Consider the following 23,791-nt stretch of genomic DNA (forward strand, 5'->3'; position numbering starts at 1 on the left):
ACTGCCTCGGTACAAATCCTCCACATCCTCCATCCCCTTTAGCACAGCTCACATGCTGCATGAGGAGTAGAGGCAGTACTTTGTCACCGCACACTGTTTCTCCTCCCCAGCACTTGATGTGAAAGGGAAAGGTGGAGCACATTTCAAGTCATGATGAGCACCAGCTCAGGTCACTGAAATGTTCCTGCTCAAGCCCATTTTGGTTAATATTAAACACAGACAACTTCTAGACTTTACATACTAACTCCAGCCTGGTTTTTTTTGTTTGTTTCTTTTTGTTGGTTTTTTGTGGGTCTTTTTGTTGGTTTGTTGTTTTGGTTTGTTTTTTTTTTTTTTTTTGAGAAGTAGATTTTAATTCTGCAATGAGTTTGGTTTGAACTACAGAAAATGCTGTAAAATATGAGCATGGATCAGCTTTCTCTTTTCCATTTTAGTTTATGTCTACACTAGGGAGAAAGCAAGCCAAATCTGTAAGCATTGCAGATAGCAGCTTTGCACCTAGGTCAAATGTTTTTTTTTTTAAATACACTTGTAGGAACTTTGCCCAACCTGTTACCTCCTCACTTACAGCAAGCAAAACTACACTGCACTCATGTAATACAGCCTAGAGAACAGAAGCCAAAAAACTGAGCAGAAAGATGATACATGTGGTTTTTGCCTTTTTTATTTGCTGTGTTATCAAAAGGCCATCTTCAGGTTCTACAGCTTCTAGCACTGATGCTAGCCAAAGTGCCATGCAGCTGTCTTAAACCTAAGAGCTCCATACTGCTTTGAGAGCAAGATTATTACTTATCACATGATTGCTTAGAAGATACTGTCAAGGTGTCCTCTTTTCTTCCACAGATTAGCAGAAGGAAGCCAACACAACTTTCTAGCAAGAGATGTATACAGGAACAATCAATATGCACAAGACTTAAAACTTCTCCAGTTATAAATGTATACAGCTACAAACCCCCATTTAGCAGGGAACTTATGGCAGCACCATCTGAGGATTTTGTGCTCTGTAAGCACTAGCTTCTCTCTGTGCTAAATAGTACATTGCATTAAAGGCACTTCTGAGCTGATTCCAAATTTCTCAGTTAAAGTAATATTCAAGAAAAAACAAGTTCAGCCAGTATATCTTGTTTACTACAGGCCAACACATATGTTCTCTTCCCCCTTGCATGCTTACAATTAGTTTGGGAACTTGCTAAAAGTTTTAGTAAGTCTCTTCAGTGGCAAATGCCTCATCATACCCTTTCTCACAGGGCAAGGGAAATCAGCCCCTCACATGATCAGCTTCCTTCCACAGCTGCAACCACTTTTACTGTAGCATCAAGCTCCCTCTACAATCATCACTCATGTTTCTTCATTACTTCAGAGATATGCTGCTTCCCCAAAGCAACACACTACAAATCAGCTAGTACTGTTCACAAAAATTAGCACCAAATACTTCATATTACACAGTTGTACTAAAGCAGTACCAAATGCACTGTCCACAACACTTTCTGTTCATTGACTCCATCTGTTTAGCTACTTAGCAGGAAAAAGGCAATCACAGAAGATATTTAATAAGTTGTCCAGAAGAAAGGGCATTTCAGTGGCAGCTATCATTTCATATCCACTCATCCTACAGCAGCTGGACAAAGTGCACATTCCACCATCAGGTTAACAGACACTTAAAGTAATAGCTCCATTTTCTAGCAGAAGTCCAAGTACATGGCACATGAGTCACTAGGCATCACGGTAAGCTGAAAAGTTAAATAACTACCATGTAGTCTCTGTCTTCACTGATGTTCATGAACTAAGTATTTGCCTACCCTTTAAAACTTCTAGGATTAATCAATAAAAGTGCAGAGGAGAGGCCCTTGGGGCCTCCATGCAAACCCAGGTACATCACTGACACACAGTTAAGATAAGCCACAAGGCTTGCCTGGGATACAGGCTGATTACTGCCACAGAGCATATGGCCTTGACACCCCTCAAAGCTGGGAGCAACAAACAGTACTACAGCTGTCATCCCTTGCACAGCTAATATTTCAAAAACAAAACAATTGTTTGCATTGAATTTTTTTTTTTCTGAAAGAATGAAGAAGCGAACTGATTAAGCCCATATTTGAAGAAAGCTTACTACTTAGCAAAATTTATCAGTTGACAAACTGCCCTTCTTCCCCCAAATAAATGTCCTTCATCGGCCCACGGCTTTGGCACACAGGTAACCTCATGTCATCTGGATTGCCTGAAGACAAGTATGTGGTTTAGCTGGTTTAGGTAACCAGGAGTCTACATCTGCCTAAACCTGGATCAAAGAATTTCCTCTTTTCTCACTAGGACTGGTTTTTTAAATTTTTGTAATAAACAAGTTTGATAACCCATTAGCATGATCTAAACTCAGTGTGATGGCGATGAAGCTTCAAGGCATTAAGAGGCATAAGCAAGAACAAAACTTGGACAACTTGACCAATAGAAAAAACCAAAATTCAATGACAACGTTAACTGTTGACCTTGTTTTTGCACTTGATTGCAGGGTAGTTAAAAACATATCCCACTTTAACAAGATTCACAGCTTAACCTCTGAAAGTCATTTCAAACTGCCTCGGCAAGACCACAGTATGTCTGTTGCTAAATGCTCTTCCACTCAGAAGCACAGAGGCACTCATGAACTCAAGGTTTGCATACAGAGGAATATTTGATACTGCTCAGCCATCATCCAGTTCTGTTCACCCTTCCACTCTCCACAAGAAGTGTGGAACAAAACCTACACAAGCCTCTAGTTCTCACACTTCCCTGTGGAGAACAGACTTCCTCAATCTCGCTCCACCTGCCACATTCTAGTCTCACCCAAAGCAGCATGTTAAAACAGACACTCAGATGCTGTTTTCTTTTCTAATCTACAGGCAACTGAAGCCTCAACAGCATATGAGCTGAGACCCCTATCAGCAGGAAATAAAAATGTGTTTCATTCCTAAAATGTACAACAAGAATAACAGCATCAAGTGCTTTAACATGCCATACTCCTCAGAGAAGATGCTACACTACATACAGTTGCCGTTTGAATACAAAAGCAACCTAACCAGTCATCCCAGAGAACTCTGGAGCAAGAATATACCTTTATTCATGCACTGAGTGATTCTGTAAGCTTGAGTCCCAACATTAACAGTTTGTTGAAAAGCACTCATCAACCACAGGCTGAAACCAAAGTATCTCTACTGTTAATAGAGAGGTGAGAGAAGAATGGAAGCTGACTAGCTGCTGTGCATACAGATGAGAAACACTTTCCTCCTTACCACATTCTGGCAGCTCAAGCAATTCAATGACGAATCATAGCTTCTCTTAAGAGCTGTCTGCCAATGGTTGGCAAGATTGGCAAGCATGTTAAATCAGACTTCAGAGCTGCAGATACTATGAAGCCGTCTGAAGACATGCTGCTCTTCAGAATGCTATTATTTTATTCTATTAGAAGTTACAGTAAACTATGAGAAAGCCTCTTGAACAGTATTCATGTATTATTGTCTCATCAGCCAAAACACAAAAGCAACCTTGAAAGTGACAAACATCCATGAAAATAAATCACATGAACTCAAGAAAAAATACTGTTCAGAGCACAAGGTGCTTCTGACTGATGAAAGCACGTGTACATGTACAGGAATATGCCAGTTTCATATTTAGATCAGCATGCACAAGTCTGCCTCTCCTCGGAATACCAAGGACATCTGTCAACTACTGAAGCTGACACCAAATTTCACAAGTGTAACCACAACCAGAGAACTGCATGTAGTTAGTTTCTGTTCTGTGTAGAACAACTTGAAGATGACACCCCAGCCACTTAGCAATACACTCAAGACTGCATTACAAAGAGACCTGCCTCTGAACAAAGACCTGACATGATATCAGGTTAGGCTGAGTATAATTTAGAGCTGTATCTCAGTCTCTGTCGTGTGTTCAGTATTTACAACGTTGTGCATAGTCCATACCCTGCCACAGGTAGATGGACTTACTGTACCAGAGGTAGCCTTGCATACTTTCACACTAGGTTACAGTTAACTAAAGCGTAAGATACATTTCCCTGTCCCATAAAGTCATTATCTACAATCAGATCATGTTTTACCAAATCTCCCTAGTAAATTTGTAACAAAACAAAGTTTTACACAGTTCTGGGGAGGAAGGGGAGGGGCCAGTGGAGGGAAATCCTTCCTAACACATCAAACTTTGAAATAGTTATAAGACCATCCATTAACATGCCTCTGAACTACCTACAAGACACTTATTTACTTACCTACAGACAGATGGACATTCTTCTTCTTGTCATATGCACAGACTGCACTTGTCCTTCCACACTCTTCAACACCAGAACAGAAATTTATTTTGTAAAGCACTTCTTTGTCTGCATCAATTGCTTCCCAAGTGTAACTGAAAAGACAAAAACACCTGTCAGTTGGTATTCAAGTTGTCTGAATTGCATCCCATCTAGATACCTGAAATAACCAAGTTAAAGGCCAAGAGCATCACTAACTTAAATTCCTATTCAGGTTCTATATTTGTAAATGCCAGAAATAATTTCTATTTTGTTGAGACTAAGAGCAGAACAGATTCAACCACTTGTGGAACGTAACATCGAGTCCATTTTTCCCCGCCTTGAACACCCAATTACCCATTCTTCCCCCACCCCATCCTTCAAATTTCTATGAAGGCCACCCTGACTAAGGATCATCACCTGTGATATGTTAGCTTGACAGCCCAATAAATTTCTCAGATGACTTTGGCAGGCTGGACACTACTGCACCTTAGTGTTCTGCCCAACAACAACGGCAGAAGTGCTATGTCTAAGTGGAATAGAGCAGTAAAGTCCCCCAGCTTCAGGGTCAATATTAGGGTTGAGAGTCTTGCAGTATTCAGACCAAAAGATGCTAACAGTGCTTATTAGGGCCCAGCTGCACCTTTAGGCATTACATATATGTCAACAGCTGGAAACCAAGCAGAGCTATCCTCAAGACACTCAGTGAAAGATCACACTACCTAGCTACAGGCCTATCAGAAAACCAGCTATCTAAAAACTGGGAAAGGAACAAAGCTTAGGTTAAATAAATACAACTGAGAATAAATCTGAGTAACAGCAGGAAAAAAATCAAATGCGGCACAGTTCAGAGGTAGAGCAAGGATTCCTTCCCTCACAGCAGGCAGTATGACTGCAGTGAAATGTGGTCAGCTGCATGACACAGCACTGCTCAGTTTTGAGGCAGGCCCAGGTCATCTAGTTTAGAGCCAGGAGCTCTTTAGACAGCCTGGCTTCCTATCAGGGCCCTCTGGTCAAGCTCTGTTAAAAAAAGCACAACTCAATAAAGGTTTGCTGCCACCTTGGCTCAGCTATCCCTCTCCTGGCACTGGCAGCATCTTCTAGACACTTGTTTTTTGCAATGCAACAGATTCCCCAGCTGCCTTTCTATTCCAAGTGGAAGCTTCAGTAGGATTAATACACATTCATCAACACATAAGAAAACTGAGGACACCACAGTGACTTATTAAGTATTCCTGTTATTTAGAACTCACATAAAATTTAGTGCACCTATCTGACCCACAGAAGCATTTGTCTTAATGCACAAATCTCAGTTGATAAGAAGCTTCACCCATCAGGTTTGTTTGCTTTAATGTCTAGGTCATATGTGTTGCACCACTCAGCATTATCGCACGACACGTTCCCCCAGGAGAAGAAACCATTCCTGTTCAGCTCTGAACTACAGCCCTTGGATGAGAAAGGGGCAACAACAGTTCAGCTACTTGATTTTAAATTTTAAATCCTCTGAGAATTCCTCTCAAACCCAGTGCATCCCATATCTAACCAAGAGCAAGTAGTTAAGATAGCACATACTTTTCCATTTTAATTACTGACTATGGGGCTCTTGGATTCCTTGTACTATAGCAGCCATGTTCGATTCAGATATCAGACTGCTGGCTGGAACAAGTTAGGAACAAATACAAGAGCATTCCCTGTGAACTGAAAAAACAAAGAAAATCTTTATATATTAGCATAATATTATATTTGAGGCTTTATATCCTAATATAAGGGTCAAAAATAACTTGCCAGGTATTGAGTCATACCCAAAACATCAATAAAAGTATGTATTCAAGGACTGTGTCTCAATCCTAGACAAACACTTGCCATTATTCTTTCCTCATAAGCAGGCAGATCTGACCTTTTACAATCATATTGATTTATTCTCTCAGCTAGTCTGTTGCATTTCTGAAGTGGATAAAGGCGATATCAATGCAGAAAGATGATGAGAATTTAGCTATGGTGCAGAATAACCAAAGTTCAGCAACAGAATAAAACTTCTCAACACACAAATAAGTAAGTTAGAAGAACCTGACCATCTTCAAAGGCTCTGAAAACAGCAAGAGATTAAAACCAAAGCTAGTTTTACATCCAGGAGAAAATGCATTTCAATCCAAACCAAATTTCTGCACAATGAAACCCAGAAAGTTAGCATTTCTCAAATTGAGAGCCAAAAATTTCTGAAGGGCTCCAGTACTCTTTTCTTTGACTAGTTTTGGGAGATGAGGAAAAGGTAACATATAATACTAAGGCACAATGTTTTTGATCAAGCTGGGGCATTCTTCAGTGTATTGTAGGTTTTTATAGAGACCTTGAAAGTTAAAATCTATTTGTGAATGGAACAAGAATTTAAGTCCTTCACACAACAGAATTATCACTCAGAGATTAAGGTTTTGCTTTCCCAGTTCCATGTTATGAAATATAGGAATTCAAGTCAGTTCACCCACAGGCCAGAAACAAAACAGAAACAAGATGTGCAGCTTACAGAACAGAAGCAAAGCAGCCACTGAAGCCAGACCTTCCCTCTGCCCTGTAACAGGCCCCATGACAGGGAAGGTGGAGGAATCCTTCAAAACAATCTGCACAAAAGAAATATGAAGTCCAATGTTCAATCATGTTCCAAACCACAACTTCAGGGGCACATAGAAGTGAAAATCTAGTGCAGTTTCAGAGTAGTATTACTTTTATGGATGTTACAGAGACTTCTGGGTTTTTTTCTAATGTGTTGGAGGAGCAAGGTGGGATTTATTTATTGTGAGTAACAGCAGCCCAGATGTAGCCTAAGCAGCTGTTCTCAGAGATGCACAGTACCTTCACAGTAAAAGCAATAATTATTTATCATACAAGTAAGACTCCGGGCATTAAATCAGTACCTGGGAATAGTTTCAAGTTGCATGTGCTCTATTTTCCAGTAAGATACAAGCTGACCTCTGTGCTACAATCCATAATGGAAACAATCTGTTGGGAACCACACTGCCCATCCTGCCCATGTGAGTCACGTGGACTGGTTTCCTCCAGCCTCCTCAGCACTCACCTCCACCAGTGGTGATGCCTGATGTAATCACCCCTTTGCCAGGGCCAGAAGAAGTTATCTTGTTTGAAGGGCTTAAGGTATCCTGCTCCAATGCAGTTGAGCTAGTTTAGGGAGCTGTTATATCAGCACCTTTAAAAAGCAACAGCCATGATTGTGGGGTGGGGTGTGATGCATCCTCTGATCCAGGGGGCTCAGTACAGATGCCATCTCACAGATTAAACCAATCAAACAGCTATTCCTGGAACAGTTCAAGGTCAGGGTTCAAACATGCTGTCTGCCCTGAATAAAACTGTCAAACAGTTATTTTTTGCTGAAACCACAACATGAGGCTTGTTTTCTGATAAACCCAACTTCAAACTATCCCACAATTAAGGGATGAAACATACACCCACGTCAATCCCCCCAGGGCAGGCTCTCCTGTCTCCTGCCAGTGTTGCTGGCCCAAGCACCTGACACAAGCTGGGCCCAGGGACTGTACTCTCTCAAAATTAACTCAAGCAAAAACAACAGGTGCATGTGCGTGGAGGGAGGACTGAGCCTGGCCAGTTCCCTGTCTGGCTCACAGTGGTTTCTGGCCATGCACCAGCAGCAGGAGGCACAGAAGGAGGCAGGTCCAGCTCAGACCACTGTCTAAGGCAGTTGTGCAAGCAAGGTCCAAACGAGTTACTGGGGATAACGCTGCCTGCAGGTCAGCCTTTTCAGTTACCTAGCATTGTTCTTGAGACACTGAAGCAATTACACAAAAAAGAAAATTAATCTACTTCTCAGCAACCTGCAACATCAAATGAGAGCTCTGCTTTTTTTAACAAATCAAAGGAGCAATATGAAAAAAATAACATGAGAAAGGGAAACGCAAGCCTAGTTTACTTTGTGATGAGAAGCCGAGGTGCTGAAGTCAAGCAAGGTGCATAAGGCTAACTCCTGTCACAGCAAGTGCATCCCAACGCCAGAGCCACTTTGAGGCCTGAGCACTAGGGAACCACTTCAAATCAGCAGAGCACCAGAGAGACTACTGCCACCAATCTCCAACAATAGTTCAAGCTTCTTGGCTCTCAAAATGTTACCCAAGGGATGACTGCTGGGAAGAACAGTGCACCCTGCTCTAAACGGCTGTAAAGCACAGTCGCAAAGAATCATGTGTTTCCTCTCAGGGGAATGCACCGAAATAGCTCATTTTGCTCAGGGGGTGTCACACAGATGACCTGGCAGAGAGACAAGGCAAACTATGACCACAGAGCTGGAAAGCACATCCACATGTGATTATACATCTGCACGATTTTGTGCCCAGATGCTTCTCAGCTATCACAACACTGCAGAGATTAAACGAGTATCCAAAGCTCTTTGTGCTGGTCGAAACTGCTGGTAATCTCGAGCAGACAAGATCAGGAACAATTTCCAGAATGGCCACTGTTAATTTGAAGCTTGCAGTTCACTTGCCACATAACTCACTATTAGATGTGACTAACCTTTTCACTCCAATGTGTACAGTAAAAAATCTGTGTCAAAGCAAGCTCTCCTTACAGAAAATGAGAACTTGAATGGCACAAAGAACAGCCATCACTACGCCTCAAAAGCTTTTTAATGCATCCCTACCCATGCATAATTCTGCTCTAGCTCACCCATCCCCTTTTCCAGCTACCATGCACACTGTGTATCTTCAGGCAAGTTTTCTTGCCTGTGCATCATGCATGACAGCCTTACAGCTACACAACAAGCTCTTCTGCTTTTTGCATCCAGAAGAAATTTGATCTTTCATGCTGTACTCTAAACCACCTCTACTACACCATTTCACAGAATGCTTAAGAAAAGGGGTAGCAATCTGAAGTTTAAGTACATAAGACTATAGGAGGAGGCTCATGTGCTGAGTAATCACATTCAGACGTTACAATGACAGCTTCCCAGGCACATAACACAACCATTCACATCGGTATGTAAGTCTAGTAATATCTTATTTATGACATCTCCCACTTAAGTATGTCAAAGCACTTAATAGAGCTGAATGAATGCACCCAAAGGTCACCTCTCTGTACTCAGCGTGTGCTTCTTCACCAAGGCCAAGCTTGGAGTTTCAAGGGTTTCAAGCAGCACAGATGAGCACAGTTGTGGTTTCACAACAAAGGCTGAAAATACAGTCTTTTGAATGAACAGAAGTTTAGGCACAGTCAGCTGTAGGAGTTTTGTTATTAAAAACTACACATTTAACATAAAATAGAATTGACTTACAACCCCAAAATTTGAAGTCTGTGTAATAGCAATCCTGTGTTGTACAGAAGTTTGAGATTCCCTTACATCCATAAGTCTAAAAACCATTGAAGTTATGCACCAGCTCCTATCCTTGTAAGGGGGCAAAAACATCAGCAGTCATTAAATCGCCTCTCATCCGGTATAGATTTTCAGGCAAAACAGCCCACAGAGGAGGCAATTTGTATTTGTTGTTCTACTGTCACACTCAAAACATATTCTGCATTTTTTTTACAAAGAAAGGAAAATTACACAGCAACTCTTGCAGTGTTATGTAGGTGAACCCAAACTGTCAAGATTTCTTTTGAAGTGGATGGACTTAAATAACATGCCACAAAATTAACTCTAATTGCAGAATTTTTCCTGCATTGTAACATGAAAGATATAAGGGGAAGAAGAAAAACTGGGACAGACCAAACTGGCCAGTAACTTCCTGTATCCACCCAGTTCCCTGTACTCTTTCCCAGGTACTCATACTGCAGCAATCCTGGAGAAACCTCTACACAGAAGATAAAAAAAGAATTCCAACTGCAAGTCACATGACAGCCACAGTCAGCTGTTGGAGCACACAAGAACAAAGGAGAAAGCATAACCAAATCAGTGACTGAAGCCGTGCCATTAGACAAAGTTTCAGAGAATGAAAGCTTTTCTTCCTTCCCGAGACCATCCAAGCATAGCAGCAGCAAGGCTACAAAACACAATGAAAACCTCCAACTCAAGCTTAAGTAGCCTCATGCCACAGTTCTTGCGCAAACCAGTTTTGACACCTTTCCTCCTCCCTGCAAAACAGCTTTCCTACTCTTACTTAAAGGACAGCCAGTGCCTCTTCTAATCCCCAGCAATTTCCTTCTTTGCCCACTTTCTGACATTCACACACCAGACGCAACAGCTGCTGCAGTTTCACCATCTCTATTACAGCACACAAAACCCAGACACTGTTTTAAGAGCTGTAAAACAAATTAAAACCTTGTTTTAAGCCAGTACAAAAACAGGTAGATCAGGGACTTGTCCTGCACACCAACACTGCAACTTTTGGCAGAGAAATCCACCAGTAGAATGTTTGCATTGCCAGCATCATTCCTCACTTGGTAAAGTTTTTTGGCAGCTGTACCCAAGAAGACATTTCACCACTGAACTCCATGGGGATTTCCCACCTATCAGAGCACAAGTTCTTGTTTTTGTTTTTACCCATTATGGATTACTGGATATAAACCCTTCAAAGCAGTTTTTTCCCCACCATGGCACAACAACAAATACATGTTTTTGAAGCAGTCCATCTTCATCTTAAAAAGAAACCTGCTGATTGTGCTATCTACATGCAAATTATTTCCATTTGCCAGTAACAAAATTAAACCAGCTTAAGTAATTTGCATCCAAAATGAGACTGCATAGCACTCTCAAATATTCCTCTAGTCACAGACACACAACAAAGCCAAGAAAAAAAGAAAGCAAAAACACCACCAACAAAAATCAGTCATCAGAGTAGCTAAATTCCCTCCAAAAGCTACACGATAGTTTCTCATTTCTGTCTCAATTCTGCAATTAGGGTGGTCATCTGACAAAACCACAAAACCAGCTTTTGCCACCCTCATGGATTATTCTTACAAGCAAACCCTTTTGTCTCCCTTTTTTCATCATTTAACAATATCGTATCCCAGATTCTGCAAGGCGGACAGCCCATTGCCTCGAGTGATCCAACCTCTGCTCTTAGTGCTACACCCACCCTGCTACACCAGTGCCTTCGCAGCGACACTGACTGAAATAATGTGTGCTTGTATGTACTCTGCATATTCTGTCTGAATAATTAAGAAATTGTGACTGGCAAGATATTGGTGCTATATTAAATTCACGGCTGAAATGGGAGTAAAAAAATGTCAAGACATGAATAGTGGTGACATCTCCACGTGCTGAGTTCCCCAAAGCTTTCTTAACTCACCCGTAAGTAACCGAATAGCACACGGTGATATCCTTAGCAAGAAGCCAACTCTCAAATGACACCCCTTCCAAAGGAGCAACACTTTGTGTTTTTCAGACTAGACGGACCACAGGCGCCCTGCATAGCGCAAGTCCCCTCATCCTCTCCCCGCAGATTTCCCGTGTCTGCGGGGACCCACGCAGAGAGCTCTCGCAGGGCACCGGCCGCTCAGCCGCCCCGCCAGGCTCACAGCCCCGCTGCGCCTTCGCCGTGGGCCAGCACGCCCGGGGGGACACGGCTGCCGCTCCCCCGGAGCTCCCCGGCCCGGCCCTTCCCGGGACGAGCGGCCGGGCCCGCGCTGCCGAGCCCCGCTGCTGCGCTCCGGGGCAGGAGCGGCACGGCCACCAGCACACACCCCCCTTCTCCAGCCGCCCCATCGCGTCCCAGCGGCCGCCCACCTGCACAGGTCCTGGTAGGAGGCGGGGAGCGCGGCGGCAGCGGCCGCCACGGCGGGCGGGAGCAGCGCCAGGAGGGCGCGGAGCAGCAGCGCGGCCATGGGCGCCGTGGGCCGGGCTGCCCCGGGACGTCAGGCGGCGGCGCCGGCCCTCATGTGACCGCCGCGCGCCCCCGCCCCGTCACCTGACCGCCGCCGTGCGCGCGCGCGGCCATCACGTGGTGCGCGCCCCGCGCGGTGACGCCGGGACAGAGGGACGGAGGGACGCGGGGACACAGACACACCGGGACACAGGGACACCGGGACACCGGGACACGGGGACACGGGGACACAGGGACACCGGGACACAGGGACACAGACACACCGGGACACAGACACACCGGGACACAGACACACAGACACACCGGGACACAGGGACACCGGGACACAGGGACACCGGGACCCCGACACACCGGGACACCGGCATACCGGGACGCAGACACACCGGGACACACCGGGACACAGGGACACCGGGACACGGGGACACCGACACACCGGGACACAGACACACAGGGACACCGGGACACGGGGACACCGATACACCGGGAGACAGGGACACCGGGACAGAGGGACACCGGGACCCGACACACTGGAACACAGACACACCGGGACACAGACACACCGGACACACAGGGACACCGGGACACAGACACACTGAGACCCTGACACACCGGGACACCGGCATACCGGGATACCGGCATACCGGGACACAGACACACCGGGACACCGGCATACCGGGACACAGACACACCGGGACACACAGGGACACCGACACACAGGGACACCGGGACACAGACACACTGAGACCCTGACACACCGGGACACCGACACACCAGGGCACACAGGGACACCACCGCACCGGCAGCCCTGTCCCCGGGGCTGCGGCCGTGCCTGCTGTCCGGCCCCTGAGGTGCGCGGGGGCTCGGCCCGTGGGGTGCACTGCCAGTGGGTTGGAGTGTCCCGGAGCGTGTCCTGCGGATGGCAGCAATTAAGGGACCCGAGCAATTCTTAACAAGGACAGGTTGAGGGAGCTGAACCTGGAGAAGAGACCTCGTCAATGTCGATAAGTGTCTTAAGGGGCCGTGCCGGGAGGATGCCTCCAGGCTCTCCTTGGTGGTGCCCAGCAATAGGACAAGAGGCAACGGGCAGAAGCTGATGCACAGGAAGTTCCATCTGAACATAAGGAAGAACTTCTTTACTGTGCGGGTAACCACGCACTGCAGCGGGTTGTCCAGAGAGAGTGTGGAGTCTCCATCACTGGAGATTCCCTCACTGGAATGATGTGGACACAGTCCTGTGCCATGTGCTCTGGGACGACCCTACTTGAGCAGGGAGGTTAGACCAGATGGCCCACTGCGGTCCCTACTGACCTGAACCATTCTCTGATTCTGTGGCTTGGTGGTTGAATCAAAGAAATGCTGTTTGGAAAACATTAAGTGGGGTTTTAAATAAGTTATTCAAAATGTACAGTGAAGTCTTGTGAGAGATCAGGAAATGAAACCCATCAGGGATGAAGGCTGAGGAGGCAATGACATGGTTAGTTGTCTGGCTGCAAGAATTACTCCTGCAGCAGGGAGGCTGGTATGGTGTAGAAATTACCCTCATTTCAAACAGAGGGCAGGAGGGGAGGCTTGCACAAGGCAGCAGCCTTGACAGCAGGAAGTGAAACACACACTGTCCTACCTCCACTGCCTCCTGGCCTACAGAGAAAAGTGATCCAGCCTGGAGCTTGCATAATTATTTCCAGGATTTAGCAATTTTTTACTTCAGCATAAAGATTCAAAAGAGGGAATTAATTAGCAGTACATTTTTATGAAAGTGCAGTTAAGAAGAAAAGCACCTTTGAGAGTAGTAAGAGGCATAAGGGTGGGAGAGAGAAAGAAAACTGAAAGTTACACTCATTAAACAGACAGCTGTCTTGTGTGAAGAAATCCTGTTCTCTAATTATGAATACTTTCCAAAAGACATTTGCACAAAAAAAAAAAAAAAAGGCCTAAAACTGAAATAGTTTTTCTTGCTCCATTCCCTAGCATCCATGAGAATGAGACATCACTGAAAATGTGCCTCTCAGGCAGTTCAGCGTGATTTCAGGCTGCCATGATCTCCTTTTCCTCTCTTTTCTCTCAGATACAGCCCACCTTTCTGGTAGCATTAGCTCTGCAGCAGGGCAGTCAGCTAGCTGAAGATGCTGCTCTGGCTGAAAGCTGACATACTATTCTGGTTGTTTCCTGCAAGTTTGCAGCTAAACCTGTCACCTGTCTTAGCAGGCTCACTGCATATCTGCACAAACAACACCACCAACTCCAGAAGGGGCAGAGGAACTGCAGAAAAAATAATTAATAAAAGGTACTGAGGAAATACTATTGTCCTCTACAGTTTTCTCCTACAATATAATGGATTGCTGTCAATTCTTTGTCTTTTGTTTTAGCTTTCAGTGGACTCCTGAAAGTTCCAAATCTGATTACCCTGTTGTCTGCCTTTAAGACTCCAGCCTGTATAGTTTAAAGAGAAGCTTGATGACACCAACTCAAAGGCTCAAAAAGACAAAAAACAGTTGACAAAAAGAATACTAGATCTGTTATTTCTGTGGTTATGTTTCTTAAACTTTGCTGGCTGCACTGGCATCACTTACTTTACACAGAGCAGTGCAAATAGAAAAGACTTGGTGGAAATCCTGTCTCTTCTTACCAACTTCAATTAAAAATGTATCAGCCAGGAAATTCACTGCACACAGCAGAGCAGGCAGACATTCTGTAGCTGCTGATCTTATTAGCTACCCAGGTTTCTGCAAATAGGACTTTATCCCTGAAATTTTCTTTGTGTAGATTTAAGTACCTGAGTGACTCCACTGAAGACAATGTGACAGCTCACCTTGGTAACATTAGGAATACATATAACTATAGCAGTCTGAGGGCCTGGCAGTGCAGAAACAGTTAATTTCAGTTGTCTGGTAGAGATAACTCAAAGTTGTTTACTGACAAAAGAATGCAGAAGTTTAGAGTGGCATTCGTCACTTTTGGTACTGCTATGAACGCTTAGGCCTTTGGATTTGCACAAGACTTCAGAGCAGTTTCTTTGCATACAGAGGAAAGTACGTGAACAGCTATCTAGCAAGAAGGAAAGAAATTGAAATACCTGGAAGAAAAATCCCAATTAGAAAGGAAAAGGAACAAACCAGAAATTCTTCTTTCATCTGCTGTGCTAATACATAAGCATAAACCTAACAATAAACCAGTGTTGCAACACAGCAAGGGTGCTGCAGAAATACTGAAATACACAATGTAAGTGCAAATATCTTTAAAATAAAATGAAGTAAAAGTTTACAAGTTCCAATCATGTGACTGTTTCCATTTACTACATATTTTCCTTAGCCTTTATAATCTGATGGATGCAACAGTTCCCTCAAGATTCATGGACTTTCTGCCATGCTTAAAGCTAGCTACATGCAATAGAGATTGTCAGGAGCTATGTGTTAGTCATTTTTATATCCTAAATTATGTTTTGCAAGTAGCCCATAACAGTATGCCATTCTGAGTATGATTTATAAAGTATTTTCCTCCCATGCTTAATCATACTGGCATCTCAGCTAACCATGTACCATGGCCGAGTGTTAAAATATTCTGAAATTATGTAATTGTCTTAATCTTACCTTTTCCGTTCCCTCAGGAGAAGTTCAGCACAATGGCTGCTAGTTATGTGGAGTAAATCCCAGTACACCTGAAAGCCGTGCTGCAATTTCCATGTTATGGATGGGTTTCAGTAGGCACAGTGTCATGAATGATTGATGGATACACAGGTCCTCCAGGATTCTTTTTTTATCTTGCCAGGTGTCAAATATCGCATCAATTTTTGTTCTTCTGTCTCACAGTCTTGCTTCGTGTGGCCACCATCAGCTGTGCAGGTCAGGCTGGCTGAGAGGCAGCTCACTTTTACTGCTACCATCTCAGTTCCCTTTAACACTCACATCTGATCTCTATTTTTTTTTTCAGTAATAGCAACAAAAAGAATTTCAGCATCCAGAGATGTTTTCACATTTGATTGTGGGAAATTCCTTATCCTGTGAGGTCTGAACAGTTTCTTTCTATCCCTCTGTAAGCTTATGTTGAAGTAAATTCTTTTATAGTTCATGGAAATTTCATAAGGCTCTTCTGTGGAGCTGTGCAGTTTTTCAGAAAGCACAGATGTGCCACTCACTGGGTAGTTTCCTTTTCTTTCCTGTTCTCTTGCTTGCTATTCTATACTTTAGTCTTCCTAATATTACTCCCATTGCCATTACTTCTGAATGCTCCTTATTCTTTTTGCTGCTTGTTTCTAATGCTTTCTACTTCTTTCTGTTCTACATCTATTCTCCTTAGCATTTTTATAGGCCAGCTACCTTCTGATTTGTTGTGATGAGTTATCCTGCTTTATAACAATTAAGGAAAACAGTCCCTGATGACCTTGTTTTGCAGACTTAGGTTTAGGCTTCCCAATGCAGTTAGGGAGATAATTAATGACATTTCCTAATCTAGATGATTCTGTTCAATGATACTGTAAAAGAACATCAGCTTTGTCTGAACACTTTGACTTCATATGAAATCTTTGTTGGGAAAGTCCTTACGTGCTGTACTCGGTGTTTGCACTGAAAAGGGCACTTTTTGTGCTGTGGCTTAGAAGGTTAGTGTTGATAATATAGAAATGTTTTGGTTATTGCTGAGCAGCAATAACCAGCATCAAGGTCTTTTCTGCCTCTCTCATCCCTCCCCCCCCCACTACCACCACCGAGAGGGCTGGGGGTGCACTGGGTGTTGGGAGGGGACACAGCCGGGACAGCCAACCCCGACTGACCACAGGGATATCCCACACCACACAGCATCATGCTGGCAGGTAGAGCTGGGGGAAGAAGGAAGAAGGCGGGGATGTTTGAGGTGACAGTGTTTGTCTTCCCAAGTCACTGTTGCACATGATGAAGCCCAGCTTTCCTGGGGATGGCTGAACACCTGCCTGCCCGTGGGCAGCAGTGAATGAATGCCTTGTTCACTTTGCTTGTGGCATGGCTTCTGCTTTCCCTGTTAAATTGTCTTTATCTCAGTTTTCTCACTTTCACCCTTCTAGTTCTCACCTGAAAGAGAGAGCAAGTGGCTCAGGGGGCTTGGTTGCCAGCTGAGTCTAAACCACAGCAGTAACCTAGAGTGACATCTAAAGCTGGAAACAGCTGTGGATCCTGGGCTGGAAGAAGTGCAGGCTGGTACAAGATATGTAAAGACCACTTTTTTACCGTGGCAAAAACCTGCAGATATCTCATGTGGAGATGAAGTGAAAAAAATGAATAATCTGGAAGTCTTACTGCTTTGTCATGTTGTATTTTTATTGTAAGGCAATAGCCAACATTTCTTTTTTTAGTTCAGTAGTTATTTAACTTAATTCAGTAGTATTATGTAAGGAAACATGTTGTCATCTGTTCCTTCTTGATTGTTACAAGGTAGCTGATAAATTTCTGGTTTACTGTATTTTTCCTGGTTCTTTGTAATGGGAAATTACAAAGAAAAAGAAATTATTTCTTCCTATGTAGCAAAATGGCACCAAAATCAAAATGCTATTTTCAACATCACACTTAAAAATTAACAAACTTCATACACAACAGAGAAATTACCAAATTGGTTTTGTTTAAAGCATCAAGGCTCAACATACATTTTCTTTCTTAATAGTTGCCTCAGGGGAAAAGAACTGAGCAAGAAATTTCTTTCATAATGTGATATTTATGGAGGACTAAAATATGTGGTATACTTTATTCAGGTAATTCTTCTATCACCCTGCCTTGCTAGAATTTATTGATATATTCTGATGATTCATTTATATATTCTGTCTATGCATATATATTTGTTTTTATAGCCACATTCATAAATAGGTTTAGGCCAGTATAAACTTCTTCTAGGCATGCATTTTATTTCCATTACATTTGTCTGTAAAACATTTTAAGGTATCTGAAGTAGAAGAAAGAAGTGTACATATTAACTTACTTAGAATAAAAGTAACAATCTTGTATTTTTAATAATAGATACCATGTTGCCCTGGGTGTTTATATTCACAGGTTGCTGAAGGAGATAGGGTAGAGAAAAATAAGTGTCAGTGTACACATGAAGGCCCAGGTAAACCATTACAGTATTGAATAAATGGTTCTATTAGAGATTCACAGTAGATCATGAAAACCTGTTGCACATGTGGATCACATGCAAGGAGATCTCCATACTGCACAGTTTTGAATCGTAATATTGCCATCTGAATCAGTGCAGTAATCCAGATTTTCCTTTTCTTTTCTCAGTCAGAGCCAGAGTAAAATGAACAGAAAGTGTACAAATATGATAGTGAATGTGCTAAGAAATATGCATCAGAAAGGCATAGAATGACAGCTGTCTTGAAGAGTTTTCTAGCATTTTTTCGTGTACTGACATGACATTTAAAGATATGATAGATTTTACAGTGGGGAAGAAAATATTTCAGGTCACCCTTACTGAATTGAATAAACACCATAGTGGAAAATTTCTAGCAGCTGAAATAAAGTAATATTAGGAAATGCCATGTGTGTTCTCATCCAAAGTAGGATAGAAGGTTTGTCTCACACAAGAGAGAAAATACTTTTCTCTGTGTATTATTTGCCTTAACTTCCCCTTCTAAATGTTCTAGTGTGTGCTTGAGCCCCAGTGTCTGCTCTCTGAAACAAGTGTTGGAGCTCTCTCATTAGCTAAGAGTAACTTGTCTTTGAAGCCTTCAATAAAACTAGTTGGAGGAATTTTATGTGTCTTTTCCTTCTTGCTGCTCCACACAAAGCAATAATGAGGAGACTGACACTGTTTGATGATGGGCAGTAATGCTAAAAGCTTGTTGAATTATTTGGGCAGTGTTTTGTTATCCCAGTGCTACAGAAGGGACATGATGTCATGAGCACAGCCAAGAGAAGAACACGATGGCTGCAGTGACTCTGAGTAGACAGGGTAAGAGGCATCAAATCTCTGCAGAATTTTACAAGCCTTATGTGAAGTATGAAGCTGGAGGGATTTTTGAGTGGAGTACACAGTACTCAGGATGAATAGAAAGCTGAGAGATGCATGGCACGTATCTCACCACGTCTGCCTAGGGAGTTAAAATAGCTGTGCTGTAGGCTTGAGGTCTCCTGCCACAGGGATTAAACAATGGAGAACCCACAGGCTGGCACATGCAGTGGCTGAATGATGCTTTGGGAGATGACATCAAATCCAGACACAGAAAAGTACAGAGAAAAGTTTCTCCACACTGAATGCTGCTAAGAAGTGGAGGCCAGTGTTGTCCTGAAATGCTATATATGCTAACAGATAAATGAACCAGAAGAGTGGTGATAATATTAAGAATATAATTATTGAGCAGAGCTATATTTACAGAGGACCTCAGCCAGGCTAAGGCTAGCAATAGAGATGTTGTTTACTGTTCTGACACTGGTCTGACAGGCTCAGCCTGAGCCCTGGCTAAGGGCAGGTCGATTCCAGGCCAAGCCCAGGGAAAGAAAAAAAATCAAAATTAGCTAAAACAAAAATTATTGGTAGTATATATTTATTTTCACAAAATAATTACATTTTGCTGTAGCATCTAATTGAGTATAGTCATTGAGCTTAACATATATGTTCATCTGAAACACTTGACTTGTAACAAAGAGAACTTTTTTCCTATAAATAATATAAAAAATTATATCTGAAACACAGATGTCACTCTTTGAGTTAAAAAATAAATCCAGATAAACCAAAGACAACATAAAATATCAAACACCCTCCTCTAATGCATTTAAGCAAATGGGGTTTTTGTTCTAAGATAGAACAGTGACACCAGTGATCACTCCATCTTCTGCACATAGCTGTTAAGTTTTACATCTCTTTGTAGACTATACCTAAAAATACTGATTCTATAAATATTTTAATTTATTCTTTACCCCATAAATCTGTTAACTTTTATCATTAAAATTGCTATCTATTTGTTACAACGTCCAATTTTCAAGAGCCATATTTTTTATAAAGCAAATTCTTAACAGGAGAAATAAATAATTAAAAGTTACTCCAATTCCAGAGATGCTCTCTGTCCAGAGGAAAAAAAAGTGCGCTCTAAAAGAAAAAAAATTAGTTGCTTTGTATTGCATCTTGCTTAGTGGTGTTAGAATGATGGAATCCAAGGTAAGAATTTCTTTCTCCTATTGCTGAAGACAATCCTTCAGAATAACCATGGAATACTTCTGTGAAGGTGTTGAAGATGTAGAAAACTTGTACGGCTTCCATGGAGGTCAGATGTTTTTGTGGAAGAGAAATCCATTGAAAGTTACCAAGTGTAAAGACTTCCAGACCGCAGTGTTTCTGAGCTGATAACTGTTGAAGGCTTGGAGAGGATGAGAAAGAAGCATGATACATGTTTGCTCTGTTCCTTCTCCTCTGTTGGCATCTGCTTGTGAACAGTGCTAGAGACAGGATTTGGGGCCAGAGGGATACAGCCACAGCCACTCCCTCCCCTTTCCTACCCTTCATATTTCTGAAACAACTGAAGCAAGGACTCAAGAAATACTTAACTAAACCAGCAGCAGGTCTAGTCTTGCGTATTTAATGAGGCAACAGTCCAGTTTGGAGAAAAAAAATAGGTTGCAATCATATAATTAAAAGTGGAATGTTATATGCAAGGAAGAAGTATTGGAATCATGCAGGATATCTCAGTACCTCTTCTTTGAATTCAAAGTTTTGCACCGATAATACTTTTATTTGAATGTGGATCCTGATGCTTCATCTTTTAGGCTAGTTGTGTGAGTCACCTGGAAAAGAAAATAATTCCGTATGGATATCACACAAGTGCCTGGGCAACCAAATAGAAAGCAAACTAGCTTTCCATTGGATGGATTTCCAGAAACCCTGTGTAGTTTTTATAATAATTTATATAATTTATAATATATAAATATTATAATTTATATAATTCATAATAAATAAATATAAATAATTTTAATGAATTATTTCTGTGTGGAGTTGGGAAGAGAAGCAACAGGCACACAAATGGCAGGCAGCATTGTATGGTGTGAGCTACACACAAGCTCACTCTGACTTTCTGCTTTCCCTTGACCTGGTGCCATCTGAGAGTATCTTCTGCTGGCCACTGCCATCACTGCAACATCTGTTCATAAAACCCAGTGTGTGGGTCATGCTCTCCCTGAGACTGGCATAGTGGGAGGACTTGAGAAGGAGTCTCTCTGAGGTGCATGTGGAGCCAGACAATCTATCTAGGGTTTTTGGAGGACCCTGCAGAGGAACTGTCCTTCTTACTCTCACTCCACAAAGTGATGTGAGGAATTTTACCAGGAAATGCCATGGACTTGTGGATTGTTCTCATGCTGGGAAAGGGAGGTTTGTTGTTTGCAGCAACCAGTACAACTGGGAAGCATTTCAGCTTCCCTTAGAGGATTTCCCAGGGGTATGCTCCAGGCCAGAAGTAAAGTGGGCAATATCGTGTTCCTCACCTCTCTGTCCTTGTTGTCACAAGGACTGTTCACAAAGTTTGTGACTTATAGAGGAAAGCTGCTGCATAAACTCATCACATAATTTTGGACCTGAAACAGCAGCTTGCCTCATAGCATCCTCTCCACCCAGGGAGCAGCTACAAGAGCAAAAACTCTTCTGTGCCTAGTGAAGTGACTTCTCTCCTTGTATTTCTAGTCACACTTTTACATATTCATTAGTACCAAGTTGACCAGAAACCTGGTAAAAAGAGTTTTAAAAAAGCAAGTTCTATACTGGACATTACTTTCCTGAATAATTCCTTGTCTTGACAGCACAGCAAAATTACATCCGTATTACCCCAGACATTACAAGAGATAACCAAGAGATAGTTGCTGTTCTGACGTGCCTGTGGTGCACATGTGAAAGCACAACACTGGAGGCAAAATAATACAACTTTCATTTTATAGGTAAGAAAGAGTGGCACAGAAAAATTAGATGCCAATACTGCATGAAAATAGAATTCTCATCTCTAAACTCCACAGCTACTACCTGACCTACAAGAAAACTTTTCCTGTTCTGGATCACTAAGGAGTGCCTAAACCATCTGATCTGCACAGTGGTATTTCAGTCTCTCCCACAGTTGCAAATAATTTTTAAAGATGCAAGCTGTTGGAGAATCACATCCTTGTTGTGCAACATTGTCACATTTTCCCTGTCTTGGGGTTTTTTTGGTTTTTTTAAATCATGGAATCATGTGCTTATTAGTTCCCCTCGTACTGCAGCCTGTCTGCACAGAGAACAGTCACCAGGTGCTATGATAAAGAAGAAAGAACATTCCTAAGTTATTTTTATCTATCCACTGGGAAATAATAATTTTTCAACTGTTAGATATTAATTCTTCTTTGTCCTGGATGTTCATCTCATGCTGAGTGTTAATTTTTATTGCTCTGTGAACTGATCTATGGTTCGTTGTCCAAAATCTGAAACATTTGGAGGCATGGCCAGGTGAAAAGCAATAAGAAGCAAAAAGTCCTAGAGCACCTATTCAGCTCGCAAGCATCCTGATTGCCCGGCTGCATATTATTGCCTCTTCACATCTGCTGTCTTGGCTGCATGCATAGTGATCCTTAACCCAAGGCTGTTGTAATAATCTGGATATGTTTATGCACTGTAAATCATATGCCTTACCTCACCTGAATCACTCTGAGAGAACTGGGTTACACGTGTGGTTACAGCAGAAGCATGTGTTGAAGATGCTTCACGCAATGTTGCCCCTCTCTCTGGTTCTCTGTGTGATTATTGAAAAGGGTTTTGAGGTAAGGGTAGGGAACAGCTTTAAAGAAAAGTCTGGGGGTTTTTAAGTGAGGGCTAGATCTACCCCCATATTTAAGTTTATGGCATTCATCAGTGTTGACAAATTTCCCAACAGTCCCCCAGCCCCCAGCAGCTGCCTGCATACACGACATATGTTTGTGGATATCACACTCACTTTTCCCTCCACCCTCCCTCACAAGGTGTCCACAAACACCCTTTCCTGCACTCCCCATTGACAATGGGGTGCAGTTCAGCTGATGTGTCATTCCAGCAGCACAGCAGACCTCTGCCCTAAGAGAGAAGCAGACCCCACTCATCTACTGCCTGAAAAGCAGAGGTGACAAGCCTGGGACTGGAGTTTCAAAGACAGAAACTGGGACAGGGGGAGAGGCTGTCATAGATAAAGGTTTTGATAGAGTGAGGGACTCAGGAAGATGTAGGAGTAATCTCTTCCTTCTCCCAAGTCTTATACAGTGACACATTGCAATGCTTTAATGTAAGGAGGAAGGGACACGTGTAGAAAGAACATTTATCTTTCTGAGATCTCTTTTCTACATGAATTCCCATCCAATCCTCTGTCTAAACCTACAAACTTCCTTGTTCCAGGACTGGCAATCTTTCAACAAAGGAGGGGTGGGTTGTATTTTTCTTTCCCCAGTTAGCTATTAAGTGTGCCAATGGAAACTTGGCGGGAAGATGAAGATGAAGATGCTGCTTTTGCTTGTGAGGGGAAGTCTCAGTTCCTGCTGAATTTGGAACTCCATGGGGGCCAGAAGCAAATGTGTGTCTCTTTGAAAGTGCCACAGTGCTCTGTCTTACATGATCTCCCATGTTCTGTGTGGTAAAGCTCATCTGGCCCCATCATTTCTTTCCTGTTGTCTTTTGCACTCTGCAGCTTGGCTATAGCTGGGCAAGTGACCCTGGGAATTAAACTCCATGAAATACCAGCCCCAGTACCCTGGCATACAACAGAGGGAGGCAGGCAACTGGAAGAGTGTGGCTGGTGTGTAGC

The 23,791-nt window shown here is 42.8% G+C and overlaps 1 protein-coding gene across 2 annotated transcripts in view; it reads right to left on the reverse strand.

The window, feature by feature from the left end:
- IGF2R (insulin like growth factor 2 receptor) overlaps positions 1-12,146 on the reverse strand; it is a 53,478-nt gene extending 41,332 nt beyond the window's left edge. Inside the window, exons 1-2 of one of the 2 annotated variants that reach the window (XM_030267985.4) lie at positions 11,958-12,146; positions 4,256-4,389 (exon numbers count right to left, since the gene is read on the reverse strand). In XM_030267985.4, coding sequence (XP_030123845.4) covers positions 4,256-4,389; positions 11,958-12,055 — 232 coding nt within the window. In that variant the 5' untranslated portion in view covers positions 12,056-12,146. The remainder of the gene's footprint in view (positions 1-4,255; positions 4,390-11,957) is intronic. The other variant, XM_030267984.4, reaches the window with a different exon arrangement.
- Positions 12,147-23,791: the final 11,645 nt, after the last annotated feature.

This window comes from Taeniopygia guttata, chromosome 3 (assembly GCF_048771995.1).
Source record: "Taeniopygia guttata chromosome 3, bTaeGut7.mat, whole genome shotgun sequence".
Taxonomy (NCBI): Eukaryota; Metazoa; Chordata; class Aves; order Passeriformes; family Estrildidae; genus Taeniopygia; species Taeniopygia guttata.